The sequence below is a fragment of the Staurois parvus genome, unplaced genomic scaffold (assembly GCF_062004578.1).
Source record: "Staurois parvus isolate SC_StPar_1 unplaced genomic scaffold, SC_StPar_1.0 ptg000287l, whole genome shotgun sequence".
Lineage (NCBI taxonomy): Eukaryota > Metazoa > Chordata > Amphibia > Anura > Ranidae > Staurois > Staurois parvus.
This window is the reverse complement of record NW_028318083.1, coordinates 11109224-11124540: the sequence shown is the minus strand read 5'-3', so window position 1 is coordinate 11124540 and position 15317 is coordinate 11109224. Positions and strand designations below refer to the sequence as shown.

The window sequence follows — 15317 nt, the reverse complement described above, 5'->3', positions numbered from 1 at the left end:
ACTGTACTCTGTAATGCACTGGATGCCGTAATGCACTGTACTCTGTAATGCACTGGACACCTCGCGATCGAGGACCCAGTGAGCTGTCTAGCTATTTGCCATTTGTTTTTGTTTTTTTTTCTCCAGCTGGCCCAGCAGGCTGGATAAACGGCTTTGGCGGGCTGTATCCGGCCCATGGGCCATAGTTTGAGGATCCCTGCTGTAGCTGTTGAATCGCGGTAAGTATGCATCTCTGGAGGGTGGGAAATCTGTTATGTAAGGCAAACAGAATAAGTGCAACTTGTCTGAAAGTACACTTCTTCTTTAAAGTGTATATAAAGCTGAAATGTTAGAGCCTTATCCGGTTATGTTTTTACTGCCTGTGTCTCCTTGCAAAGATTTTTCCAAGTGAATGAATTCACCATTGGAGGATTTTTCATCATCTCTGGTTATGGTGTCAACTGTAAAAAGTTAATGTCTTCCCGTTTTATGTCTCTAATAATGGTCACCAGGACAAGGAGAAGGTGACTATCTCAAGCGAGGATACACTGAGCTACAAAAACTTAACCCTTTCCTGCTCTATCCAAAACTAAGGAAAAACATTTTGCCTTTACAAATACAATAAAGCCCAAGTCCAGGTAATAGGCCCCTTTCACATGGGGCAGACTCCACCTGTAATTCGCATGCTCAGCAGAGAATCGGTCTTCTGATCCCTGCTGAGCAGGCAAATGACAGGTATGTGTCCGCTTATGAAGAGCAGACATGGGCACAGCCAGCTCTCTTCTATGGAATGGATCCCCATCCGTCTGTTTACACCCGCCTACAAATGATCCAATACACTGAAAACAAACACATGTCAGTTTACAACTACCGCTCCATAGAGGTGAATGGAGGTTTCCAATCAGATCTGCCTGAAACACAGACAGGCAGACCCGAGCTGTGAAAGGAGCTTTAGACACTATCAATGGCTTTCTTGCTCTGGCCATCTCCAGCACTCTACTATTCTTCCTTTGGTGTTCTTGGCTTTGTCGGACCTATGCAGGAGTGTGACTGCGGCTGAGAGCTCCTTAAAGAGGAGGGTGAGGGGGAGAGAGTGCCTTCTGGAACAAGGTAAATATTGCACCTTATTCCTGCAGCACAATACTGAATGAACGGTTAACCCTTGCAGATTTGGGGGGGTGCTACTGCAAGAGTAGATTTTTTTCATTCTTGGAGGTTGGCTTTAATGTGAACAACTTTGCACCAAGACCCATCACGTTTAGATTTGCTATTGTAAATGTGTGGATTTGTTGATTATACACAAGAATCAGGGTAGTTCAGCCACTACAGTGATTCCTCCTAATTGCTTAACAAGTAGAGAGATAAGATACCAGCCATAAAGGGGTAGTGCATTGTTTTCAATCAGTTGGACTCCATAAACTTGCATTGTGAATTACTGCAAAGCAGGAAGCATAGAATGAGCATGTAATAAACAAATATGAATGCCTCCATGTAGACATAAAGTACAATTTGTTATTAGAAATAACAGTACTTTTTCAATATCCAGGAGCCAGTATTGTTATTGTCTGACTGGGAGAGGCAATTTACATTGGCCTTGTAATCGGCTGACGTTCTCTTACTCCATTTGGGCAGCATGAAATCTGCCAAAGGAGAGCCCCCCCACCTCTAGGATCAGTAAAGAGGTGGAGGGGTGTGATTTAGATGTCTGAGTTGGCCTCAGTGTTTTGAGGAGATATTTATCAACCTTGGTGTTAGAAACTCTCTCAGCACTATATTATCAGGAAGCCTAAAATACATAACTTTTATTCATACATAAATACATTTTGGATATTAAATAACATATGCATGGGAAATAAATACACAATTACAGTATGTTTCAGATTTTTACCATTTATTATCAAACTGCATAAAAGCATTCAAAAACAAATTCAAAAACAAAACGGATCTGTATTTCACAACATACGAGGTAAATACTACAGAACGTACATACATTTTCTCAGGTAAAGAATAACTAAAACCAAAAACAGTTTACCAATTCTTAGATCCTGTGGCGGCATAAATTTTTATTTTTCAGGCTAAGGACGTTTTCAGTAAGTACAGAAATAACTTGATTTTGCCAGAAATGGAGTCTTTATGTCACTTCCTGTAAGTTCAACTGAAAGCACAGACATATGTATCTTCCCTCTGTTAACCACTAATCCCATCAGCCCACATGTAATAGAGATGCACAAAGACAGATATGGTTCAAGTCCAGCATGGGTGACCACCATTGCTTCTTCCATAGAAACACTGGATAAGTGAGCATAGCCACCCAGAGACAGGACGTGTGTTATTTGTGGAATAACTAGCTGAATGAAGCTGAACAAAAAAAACCAATTGCAGGACGTCATCTAAGGACTGATGATCTACTGTATATAAAATATTTGTTTTTGGTTTTAGCTATGCTTTAATTCCAGAACTGGAAATCCTGCCTTATATGAAAACCCATACAAATTGCAATTTTTCTTTCCAATGATTCCTTTTAAAAGTAATAATAAGTAATCTTTAACTTCTTTACTGAATATAAAAAAAAGCTAAATTTATTCTAGATAAATCAGTTTGCATGACAGTTTTTAGTAGATTTGAGTAAATTTATGCTTACAAAGACCTGAATCTAAAAACAATCTTAATCACATTTGTGACACAGGAGTATCTGGATATCATATAGTCAATACAGAAGTAATGGTTATACAAGAACAACATTGATATCTGTATGTGGCACTGTGACAGATGTGCATTTGTTTGGATTTTGTATAGTAAATATACAACGTTTCTCAATCGGGGTGTCTTGAACACCTACCTAGTTTGCCTTGGATCAGCATCATAAAGGCCCCTTTCACACGGGCATTCCAGTTTTTTCATCAGTTCAGTCACGTTTTTTCCAAGCAAAAACAGATCAGTTTACATCCGTTTTTCATCAGTTTACATCCATTTTTTTCATCCGTTTTATATCCATTTTTTGTCCATTATTTTTTTACGGAAGAAAAATAGGGTTTTCTTCCATTCAAAAAACGGATGTTAACGGATACGGACAATAATGAATGCAAGAAGATGACCATCTGTTTACAACCGCCAATCCATAGAAATACACAGGTGTCCGCTTTTCATCCATAAACTGACAGATGAAAAATGGACATATACAGAACGCCCATGTGAAAGAGGCCAAAGAATGAATGGTGTTGCAGGGCAGTATGCACAGTGTCACTCTTTGTTATGGTGTTGGCAGCACGCCCACCAGCACCATGGCAATGCATTAAAACAGGGTAGACAGCAAGCAGGGCTGCCTCCAACATCCAGGAAAGGATGGATGTCTGCCCCCTCCAGATCTGCTCCACCTCCCAATCTCTGCTGTGCTGCTGGAGCCAAAAGGTAGGGTCTGTGATTAGGGGGTTCTCTGTGATTGGGGGGGACCTCTTATGTGAAGAAGGGCTTTTGATTTCATTGATAAGTAAAATTTACATTTTAACTAGGGTGGCTGAAGATTGTCCATTCTTTTAAAGGGTGCTGTGCCTGAAAAAAGGTTATGAAACACTGATATAGAAGATGTGGTAATGCAAAGGCTACATCAAAAATGAGGCTCTGTAACAGATGAGTATATGTTCAGATCTCATATAGTCAATAAAGAAGATATGGTTGCACAAGGGCTATGTGGCTCTGATAGGACCATATATAAGGCTACATTCACACAGACAGGTAGTGCCATACAGCGTGCAGAATCCTGCAGCTAGGAGTCACAGGTGCTGCATACAGCTGCCTGTGCAAATTACCAGGAAAAAGGGTCAGCTGCACACCGGAGGATTGATGAATATAGTGTGTATTTATTGATCCATAGGACACACAAAACACCAGGACATGAATACAGGACTTGTTAACGCGTTTCACACAATCTCGTGCTTAATCATTATTATTATACAGTATTTATATAGCGCCAAAAAGTTTGCTCAGCGCTGTACATTATAGTGGGGGACAGAACAAGAGACAATACAGTAACAAAAACAATACACGAGGGGTTCGAGGGCCCTGCTCTTTTGCGCTTACAATCTAGGAGGGAGGGGATAGTGATACAGAAGGAAGTGGCTGTGGGGGATGGAGTGGTAGGAGGAGTGGAGGAGATCGGCTGTTAGGTGAGGGCGGGGTAGGCTTCCCTGAAGAGATGGGTTTTCAGGGAGGGTAGGTGATAGTCTGATGGATTGGGGTAGTGAGTTCCAGATTAAGCACAAAATCGTATGAAATACGTTAAAAGGTCCTGTATTCATGTCCTGGTGTTTTGTATGTTCTATGGATCAATAAATACACACTATATTCATCTATCCTTCAGTGTGCGGCTGACCCTTCTTCCTGTTACATCGTGTGTGGTGGTGAGCCACAGACTGTACCTGTCGTGGATTGATCTGGATTGTTTGCCTGAGCGGTATACCTCTGTTCTCTGCAAATTAACGACAGCAGCATGTGGCTATACGCTGGTGAACACACATCCAAGCGTATGCATGCGTACAGGTATGGATGTAGGACCCTGGACACAGTCTGCATTTAGGGGTGTACAACCCTTCCTGTACACATGTGTACCCTCAAATGTGCATTTACCAGCGTACAGCCACATCCTCTGATTAATTTTGTATAGGCGGCTGTAATTTCCAGGTGTAAACCTCTGCACAGATATGCATGTTGTATGGCCCTGCGCACCTGTGTGTATGAGACCTTTATGTCACAATGTCTAGAATTTGATTGCTAAATCTATTGCAGCCTACAAAGTAACTGAGTGAGCCAGTACACTCCTGTCTGGTCAACTTTGCTGTAGCCAAGGCTAGGCTTGGAGTTCTACCTCCTGACCTCTTTTTTGGAATGGATATATACTGCAGAGAGTCACTGAAATTATGAAAACAAAATTCCATAAGATTTTGAATGAGATACGTTTTTACACTTAAACATTGCTTGCATTTACTGTTTATAGTTCTACGTTTACACTGTATACTCATATGTTACTCATAGTTATGCAGATTATAGACATGTCTGTATTATGAGTGTAAATATGAAAAAAAAAAAATCTTCACGTAAACCATAAATGAGAAAAAATATCTGATTAAATTATGTATTTCTGAAACATTATTATAAGAAAATGGATCATGTATATTAGGGTTCATGAACATTACTATGGTCTAGTCATTCTTCTGTTAGGCTTGTAATCTCTGCCCCAAATAATGGAGGCGATGCAAGGTGTATTTATCAGCACCCATCTAACAGCACCTGAAAACAAATGTCCTAATACATTTTCCAGGAAAGTAATCTGAATTGCATCTGTTTGCCAAAACCAAATCAACATCTATTGGCTTAAGGGGCTGAAAATACAATAGGGCTATTGATCCACTTTACCTCTAATTCAACAATTTTCTTCATGATGTTAATCTTTAGTGAATGCCACAATCCTTTCACTTGCACAGCATCTTCCAGGACAGCAACCTTTACTGCTCCACAACAAAGCAGTAGACTGCGACATTGATGGGTAACACTAGCATTTATCACTTATGTATTTCCTTTAGAGATGCTTTAATTAAACATCTTAATCTTCATTTTAAAACCAGACAGATCTGTAAAAGGGAGGGCTTTCAGCCTTGAGTTTGGTCAGACACAAAACAGTTCTTTTCCTTCTCCAGTTCATCTACATTTGGAGCTGAAGTTAAAAGGTGCACCATTCCTAAGAGATCCGCTGGAAATATTTTTTGGGTTCTCTTGGTCTGCTTTGTCACGGCTGAAAATTGTGTCTTGGTCACTTTCAAATTCTGACTCTGAAACCATAAGGCTGGAGTTATGCTCTGTGCTCCTGTGCTTTATCCCTGCCCAAAAGAAAAAAATGGCAGATCAATGAGTTAGTGCTTTACAGTACAGATTAGCTGAATCGAATCCTCCTTTCCTTAAAAAAAGCATGGTCATGCTAATGATCGGTATTGGGAATCTTTTATGTGTGCCTTTTTAGTATGTGAAGTCTGGTAAAACTGAACTCTAAACTGCCCCTCCTCCTCTCCCATCCCCCACTAATCTATGTCCAAAAACAATTTATAAATCTGCATAATTGTTCCTTTTACTCACCTAAATCTGAGGTCACATGAACTGACCTTCTATTGGGTGCCTACATCACTGCTTGCATGACATGGACACTTCTTATTGGCTGTCCAGTGCAGAGTTCCTCCCAGGATCTACAAGAGATTCTGTAGGTGGTGACATCCGCGCAAGAGGATGGTTCGCTACATCTGCAGTGATGGATTACCAGTTCACTGCACATGAATACGGTGCTGGTAGGGGCCCAACAGCAGGCTTTAAGGCATGGGCTGGTGTGAGTGAGCCATTACTATGACAGAGATCTCTCATACTAAGACTGCCCTAAACCTGGACAAATTAAACTGATCACATTATAAAAACACATGGAAGTTAACCTTTTAATATTAGGGTATATTCACACATGCGAATGCACAAGACGCCAATTACATGTAGAACCCCAACAGAGGTTCCTGGCGATTAGCTGCAGGAGAAAGCTCCATTGAAAGCAATGGGCGATTCTTGCAGCTATTTGCACGTAATCACTCACGCAGCAATCACGTGCAAATGATCAGTCCTGGACTTAGGCAGTCTGTATCCAAGGCCGATCACCCGCATGTGTAACCTTAAATGCATGTCAAAAACTTGATATTTTTTGGATTTGTTTTTACTTACCATATTTGGGTCTCAGTGCCATTCTTTCTTGATCATCAAAATTGTCCAGAATAGTATATTTTGTTTTCTTTCTTATTTTGGTCCTCTTCCGGCTGATGTAAAAACAAAAGTTTCCATGTCAAGAACTAATATAACATTGCAGAATCTAAATGTGTTTTGCTAAAGACTTAGATCTGCATTAAAATAAACAATTCACTGCAATTTATGAATGGTGCACAAAACCCTTGACTGTCAGTTGCATTTATGGAACAGTGGATGGTAATTAACTTAAATATGTTGTTTTTGTATATATTTTCTTTAGGTTTATGATTTAGGATTAAAAATGTTTTATTTCTTTGAGAAAGGTAAATACAAAATGAACAATATGAATGTTTCATATTTACCTTGTGCAGCCATCAGGTGGAGCTCTAGTGACTACAAATTCTTTGCAATCTGTACTTTTATTCAATTATTTGATCCCCTGATCAGATCTAGTTAGAAAAAAACAGCTGAATGATCAGAGGAGGGTCACACCTCCTTCCTTCTTTCATGTGGCGCTGTATGGATTATCAGTTATAGAGAGGCAGTCCACAAGGTAGCAGCTACTGCAGTTTTATTACAATGCTCTACAAACACAGTGTCATAGAAGTCTATTGTATGAAATGTGCTTGCCTAGCCAATAGATCTCTCTCCTTTATTCTTTGTTGGGAACCAGCCTATCTATTTGATTGTGTCTCTGTCTTTTCTAAGATTATTTGTCTGCGATAGAGATCCCTATTAGCCCATACTTTTGGTTCTAAAATATATGATCTCCTTATTTACACTGTTATTTAGGCTAGCTTTTGCAGTAGGAGTTACTAACTTCTCCAAATTTAACCAAACTTTTCAAGCAAATCAGAGTGATGTCTAAGCTCTAACGAGCAGGGCCCTCTGATTCCTCTTGTACCAAATTGTATTGTAACTGTAATGTCTACCTTCATTTTGTAAAGCGCTGCGCAAACTGTTGGTGCTATAAAAATCCTGTATAATAATAATAATAATATTGTGAAAAATACAGAGGAGTCTAGTCAATCCAGCAATTTTTATTTACCTTTTATAGCAACAGATGCATACCCAGACCATGCCCATCAGAAAGGCAACCAAGGCGAATGTCAGCACAGTAATATAAAGTACACTCCAATCTGCAAAATAAATCAGTACCCAATATTGACATGCTTCGCTCATGGGATGCTATTTAAATACAAGTGTCTAATTCAGAAGTGTCTTCATTTCCACCAATTAAAAAAAAACAAAGGAAAATAGAGGACACGTTTCCAAAAAAAATGGTCTCTCAAAGTGCCCTTGAATCTCTTTCCCAGACAAAGCGCATTGCAGGCAATTTTTATTGTCAATATGCTCATAAATGTGAATAAATGCTGATTTCCCCAGAATTCTGCATACAAAGGAAACCTTTTTTTATCAATTTGAGATTATTAGGATTTCAGGTTTAAACAAATACAGGGTACAGTGTACAGAGAAAAGAGCGAAAATAAGTTGTGGGATAGGTATCATGTGAGTATCAGTTGTCCTTACTAGTACTAACACTAGCAAGCAACTCTGGTCCAAGGTCAGATTAGATTATGGTCACTGAATGTGCAGGAAAAAAAAATTACCTTCCTGGGCCCTTGACTAGCTACAAAATGCTATATGAGCAGGGGCGGACTGACAACTCATGGGGCCCCTGGGCAATAGGGGATCATGGGGCCCCTGTGTCCTTGCCCAAACTCAAAAAAGCCTATGAAAAAGGTACCAGGGGCATCTCATGGGGCCACCTACTGACCCCGGGCCCTCGGGCAGTGCCCGAGTTTCCAAATGGTCAGTCCGCCCCTGTATATGAGCATTTAGGATAGAGTATAAAGTAAGGTCCGGTTGGTAGAATCATAAAGCTGGCCATACGCTACTAGATTTTCATACGAACATTTGTGTGAAAATTCTTGTCACTGCATTCAACGACATAATGAATGTTGTTGGATAGTACTTCAAAAAACAGTTTTTAATATTTAATTTTGGAAATGGACTTTACTGAATGAAAACTGCATTCACTGTTAGAAATGCGTTAATTCAAGAAAAAAAATTTTATCCTGCTTTCTTCAATTTTATTGTCACTGCAGTCGAAAAGGAATTTCAAATTGACCCTACTAACAGAAAATCGAACTAATGTTCCTAAGATGAAAATTTTCTAACAAAGTTCTACTAGTATGACCAGCTTAGGAAGGTGGGATTCTAGATTTTATGGAAATCAGTCTCTCAAGCATGGGAAACCTTTTATGAGAGAGACACTAGGGGAGTTTTAAAACTGGTGCACATAGAATCTGGGGCAACTGTGCATAGTAACCAATCCGCTTTTAACTTCAGCTCATTTAATTAAGCTTTGACAATAAAACCTGGAAGATGATTGGCTACTATGCACAGCTGCACCAGATTCTGTGTGCACCAGTTTTAGTGCATCTCAAGACTACCATTGCTACTTCTCGTTCTGCAATATTTTCATTTAAAAACCTGTTCTCTTGTTTTTATGTGATTTTAATGAGATTTGTTGAATAAAATTTTGTACAGTTTTTATAATGTGTGTACTGTGCCTTAAATGTCCCATTCCAAACCAATTTTGCTAAATGCTTCATATACATTTATGTGGAGAAAACAAAAGCAGAAATGAGTGCAGGTCTTTCTAACCTATAACAGAATGGAGATTATGGGAAGTAGACAAAGCAAATATTTGAAGGGAATGTACTCACCACAATTACTTTCCCCATCACTGACATAACGCTGGATAAAATTTTCCATCCAAAAGGGATAACAAAGGCAGGATTTCGTTATTGGATCGCAGTGTCCATGTCCCGAACATTTCAGAAGACACACTATTATACAGAAAAAAATTCCCGTAACTGGTGTGTACTGTTGAATGGAAATGAAGACAATTCTTGTAGAGATATAGATCTAGTCATCATGGTCCTCTTATACGGCATATTCTCCCACTAATGATTAGTAAGTGAGACTGTTAAAAAAATCTAAACACCATAAACTAAGTCAATATTTTATCTATGCAGCTGATTATGGTCAGTTTCCCTTCCATATGTATAGGTACAAGCATTGCCATAGAAAGATATTTTATCCAAAAGTTCCTAATTCATTCAGATTGTGCTTCCTTGTCCTCCTGCCATCTGATGCCCGTGGGTAGCTTTTGAAAGCCTACCAGACTAGTGTGGAGCATATCTTTATGTAGATGAAGGTTAAAAGCATGGACAAAGCATTAAACAATTGTTCCATTTTTTTATAGATGATAGATCCACAGATATACAGAGCTTAAATGATGAATACATAAATCACATAGTACACTTACCAGCTGTGTCTACTCTGAGCACTTTGTACAATAGAAAATCTGCCTTTTCTTTCAAAAGCTGGTTTTGAAGCGTTCGTTTAACATCTGTTGCCTTCCATGTTTTAAGGGGATGTCCACTTTGGATATAGAAAAGGATCACAGTGCTGTTTTTTTTAACAGAATACAGTCAGACAATTAGTAAAAGAAGACTCCAATTCATTCAAAGCAATGCAACAATATTTGTTTTAAAGAGACAAGACCCCTGCTAGTGTGGGCTGGCTTTGGCGACTGGCCTTGATGTTCCCCAGACCCTACCCTCACTTCTTGCTCCCTTCCTCCTCTCTGTTTCTTTCCCTTTTCTCTGTGCCCTCTTATGGTCTATATGGTTCCAGGACTGCCAGATTTGTTGTTGCCCAGAATTTCCTGACCTGCTTTACTAACTGAGAGGATCACCCTGGAATTTCTTTTGTTTTTTTTTTTTACCCTGTTTGTATTCATGACCATGATGACTGAATGTAGAGGTCACCCCTCCTTTGGTTGTTCATATACAAGTTTGCCAGCTTTAATGTCGCCTGTCCTAGCCCCTGTGTGGGCAGATTGGGTGCCTGCTCTTGTTATTCTGTCTTAAAAATGAATAAAAATGTATTGAACTAGAAGTGACAAGACATCCTTGTTATATCTACTGAGGGAGGGCCACACCTAAAAAATTCTAGAAAAAGTTTATGGAACTTTGAAACTTAACATTATAGCAAAAACTGCTCATTACATTTTGTAACCCCAGAGAAAAGGGCCATAAAACATTTCCTGATGTATTAGGCCTCAATCACGCTGGCACTGTCAATGTTTACATACATTTAGAGGACTAAAGAAATTAGATTTTCAAATGTATATCAATGCATGTAATGATTTTTAATGTGCGTTTACCTGCGTTTAGGTAAAGTCTGTTTAGCTCTAATTATAGAAAATAGACATCTGTGTGTCTGGGATTTGATAAGACATTCAAGGCTAAATGCGACTAAAAGAAGCTAATACAGGAAAAAAAACATAAAAGTTCTTTGTCCTTTCCAGATAAAATACCCTGCATTTAGAAAAGCTTAGCACAGAACTGCCAAGGTGAACGAGGTCTTAGGCTGCCAAATTATGTGTGAAAGTGTAACTTATGAGCTATACAGGTGAAACTCGAAAAATTAGAATATCGTGCAAAAGTTAATTTCAGTAATGCAACTTAAAAGGAGAAACTAATATACAAGATAGACTCATTACATGCAAAGCAAGATAGTTCAAGCTGTGATTTGTCATAATTGTGATGATTATGGCTTACAGCTCATGAAAACCCCAAATCCACAATCTCAGAAAATTAGAATATTACATGCAATCAATAAAACAAGGATTGTACATAGAACAATATCGGACCTCTGAAAAGTATAAGCATGCATATGTACTCAGTACTTGGTTTGGGCCCCTTTTGCAGCAATTACTGCCTCAATGCGGCGTGGCATGAAGCTATCAGCCTGTGGCACTGCTGAGGTGTTATGGAAGACCAGGATGCTTCAATAGCGGCCTTCAGCTCTTCTGCATTCAAGGCGCTTTTAGTAACAAGCAATATGTGAGTGCAGCCATTGTTGATTTTTCACTCTGATCTATTAGATGTTTACCTGTGATAGATGTACACTTCCCTGTCTTTCTCCTTTTGTCTTTCTGATCTAAACTATCACTTGTTCAGTGAGCTCTAGTTTGAAAGCACTATCTTAGTACTTTCTCTTCTGTATGTAAATTGTGTTGCACATAACTGCTCACTTTTTACTCTAAGGGCTAATTCATTGAGGAAATGCAGGTTACTTTCAGGTGCATTTTGTTGCTTTTGAGATCAGTTTGAAGCACTTCTGTGTTCCTTTGTAGGTGCTTCGCCCTTCCATCCTCCTTCTAAACTGCTATAGTCTGCTTCAAGCTACTTTTGCATTCCCATTGATTTGGGGAGAAAAGCAGCCATGGTGTAAATAAAAGTCCATATACACAGGTCCATGTATATAGGCTCAGGATAGACATGTACAGTTGCAAGAAAAGTATGTGAACCCCTTGGGATTACGTGGAGTTTTGCATGAATTGGGCATAAAATGTGCTCTGAACGTCATCTAAATCACAACAATAGAAGAACACAGTCTGCTGAACATAATACTACACAAACATTAGATGTTGCCATGGTTTAATTGCACATACCATGTAAGCATTCACAGTGCAGGGAGGAAAAAGTATGTGAACCTTTGGACTTAATAACTGGTTGACCCTCCTTTGGCAGCAATAACCTCAACCATACGTTTCCTGTAGTTGCAGATCAGACCTGCACAACGATCTGGAGTAATTTTGGACCACTCCTCTTCACAAAACGGTTTCAGTGTAGCAATATTCTTGGGATGTCTGGTGTGAATCGCTCTCTTAAGGTCATGCCACAGCATTTCAATCGGGTTGAGGTCAGGACTCTGACTGGGCCACTCCAGAAGGCATATTCTGTGCTGTTGCAGCCATTGTTTTGTTGAATTACTTGTATGCTTTGGGTCATTGTCCTGTTGCATCACCCATCCTCTGCGGAGCTTCAGTTGGCGGACAGATGGTCGTACGTTTTCCTGCAAAATGTCTTGATAAACTCTGGAATTCATTTTCCCATCAATGACAACAATCCGTCCAGGCCCTGAGGCAGCAAAGCAGTCCCAAACCATGATGCTCCCTCCGCCATGTTTTACAGTGGGGATGAGGTTTTGATGTTGGTGTGTGTGTTCTTCCCAAACAACTCAATCTTGGTTTCATCTGTCCACAGTATATTTTGCCAGTAGTGCTGTGGAACATCCAGGTGCTCTTTTGCAAACTTCAAACGTGCTGCAATATTCTTTGGACAGCAATGGCTTCCTCCGTGGTGTCCTCCCATGTACTCCATTCTTGTTTAATGTTTTCCTTATTGTAGATGTGTCAACAAAAATGTTAGCATGTGCCAGAGATTTCTGTAGGTCTTTAGCTGACACTCTGGGATTCTTCTTTACCTCATGCAGCATTCTGCGCTGTGCTCTTGCAGTCATTTTTACAGGACGACCATGCCTAGGGAGAGTAGCAACAGTGCTAAACTTTCTCCATTTGTAGACAGTCTGTCTTACTGTGGACACATGAACATCAAGGCTTTTGGAGATACTTTTGAAACCCTTTCCAGCTTCATGCAAGTCAATAATTTTTGATCGTAGGTCTTCTGAGAGCTCTTTTCTGCGAGGCATGGTTCACATCAGAAAACAACAGCAGTGAGCGCTAATCAGACAGTGCTTCTTGAAACCAGTAAACCCAAAACAGGTGTGTGTTTTTTAAGGGCAGGACAGCTGTCAGCAACACATCCAATATCATCACACTGATTGGAGTCAAGGTTGGCTCACTCCTGGCTCCAATTAGCTCTGGGAGAAGTCATTAAGCTAGGGCTCCACATACTTTTTCCTCCCTGCGCTGTGAATGTTTACCTGTTATGTGCAATTAAACCATGGCAACGTCTAATGTTTGTGTAGTATTATGTTCAGCAGACTGTGTTCTTCTATTGTTGTGACTTAGATGACGTTCAGAGCACATTTTATGCCCAATTCATGCAAAACTCCACGTAATCCCAAGGGGTTCACATACTTTTTCTTGCAACTGTAGATCTCAACCTGAAAATGATAAGTAGGGGCATGTTCCTGACTAGCTACTATTTATAGTGTGATTCATCCACTGAGAAGACATGTGTACAGTCACTATATTTCTACCTACTACCTACTATCAATAAGAAGAGGGAAGGATTGGTCAAGCTGGTACATTTGTCAGGCAAACAAGTGCATCTGACATTGGAGGAACTTATTGTTGCCTATGTGTGTCTCAATGCACATAACAATCTGACCCTCATCTGAATCAGGGTGGGGATGGCCTGTTTATGACAAGCCTAAAGTCCAACTCCAGGAAACTTGAAAAGCACCCTTACAGTGGGGCTGCTAAATGCTTGTATAGGTATAGGGGACTTGTTAAAGTAGATTTATTTACCCGATTCTCTGCTCCTTTGTGCTGCTAGACTGGTCCCTCCAACATCTTCTCCCTATTCCCCAGCAGTCTAAGGTCCCAACATCATCAACATCAATGCAAGGTCCATAACTCTGCACTGGACATGACACAGTGGTAGTGTGCAGAAATGCCATCTGCTGGGGGAGCAGAAGATCAGTTAAGTAAAATTGGTTTTACTTGCTCCCCTGGACTGAACAAGCAGTTAACTCTTGCAGTGAAGACGCAGCCTCTCTGCAAGGGTCAATTTTCACATTTCCTGGAGTTAGGATTTAAACTAGATATGTATACACATTACAATCTCATTGTACAATCTCCTTTAGATCTACCAAAAACAATGTAGTTCAAGGATCTGCTTAATAGAATAGAAATGGAATAAACTGTACATATACCTTAAATCTGAATGTGCTTGTATCTTCTGAACTTTAACATCAGAATCAAGGACATTGAGAAGAACAGCCAGTTGTCTCACCAGAGTGTCTTTCTGTTGTTCACTCAGCTGCCTGACTGCAACCTCTAAAATTAGTTCAACCAGGCTTTGTTTCCTTGGATCTTTAGCAGGAAAAACGAGATCAAAGGGTTGGTAAATTTAAAATTATGAACCAATTTCAAAAAGAGACAAGTTGTAATATGAAGAGAAATATAGTGATAAAATATGCGTCTATGATTATTTAAGAGGAAAAAGTGATCAACAAGTATCTTAGGTTGAACCTCTGCTGTTCTATGACAGCGATGAAGTGCAGACACCTTGTCATACCTGCAAGTACTTGTGTTAGGCTTCAAAGCAATCCCTGTGACCTTATGGAGCTCCTTGGATTCTAAGCCCAGGCTTTACATGGGGCCTTGACATCTGCCTGATTTCAGAGGGCAAGAGAAGCGTCGGCATTTGACAGAAGACTGATAGGCCATAGGACTTGTTGAATTTCAGACATCGATATAATACCTAGTTATATTGATCCAGCTTGCTTGGACCAATGTAACTGTGAATATGCCATGCCATGGCCCATGCTCCTGGAAGCTGGACATCACTGAAGCAGATATTGCTACTTCAGTGTTATCCACTTGCCTCCAGGTCCAATGCTGAGCAGCTGCTCTCCTGCATTGAGAGTACAGGAGGTTGGCTGCTCAGCACAAACGCCATTCTGAGAATTCTTTGCATTTACTGAATGAATGCAAAACATTCTCTAATTGAATGAGGTGG

At 39.9% G+C, this 15317-nt stretch overlaps 1 protein-coding gene across 2 annotated transcripts in view; it reads right to left on the bottom strand.

The window, feature by feature from the left end:
• Positions 1–4282: 4282 nt before the first annotated feature.
• Positions 4283–15317, bottom strand: part of KIAA0319 (KIAA0319 ortholog) — an 89272-nt gene continuing 78237 nt past the window's right edge. For both annotated transcript variants that reach the window (XM_089682244.1, XM_089682245.1), the window contains exons 16-21: positions 14509–14668; positions 10082–10224; positions 9477–9599; positions 7793–7883; positions 6724–6815; positions 4283–5849 (exon numbers count right to left, since the gene is read on the bottom strand). In XM_089682244.1, the coding sequence (XP_089538370.1) occupies positions 5671–5849; positions 6724–6815; positions 7793–7883; positions 9477–9599; positions 10082–10224; positions 14509–14668 (788 nt within the window). In that variant the 3' untranslated portion in view covers positions 4283–5670. The remainder of the gene's footprint in view (positions 5850–6723; positions 6816–7792; positions 7884–9476; positions 9600–10081; positions 10225–14508; positions 14669–15317) is intronic.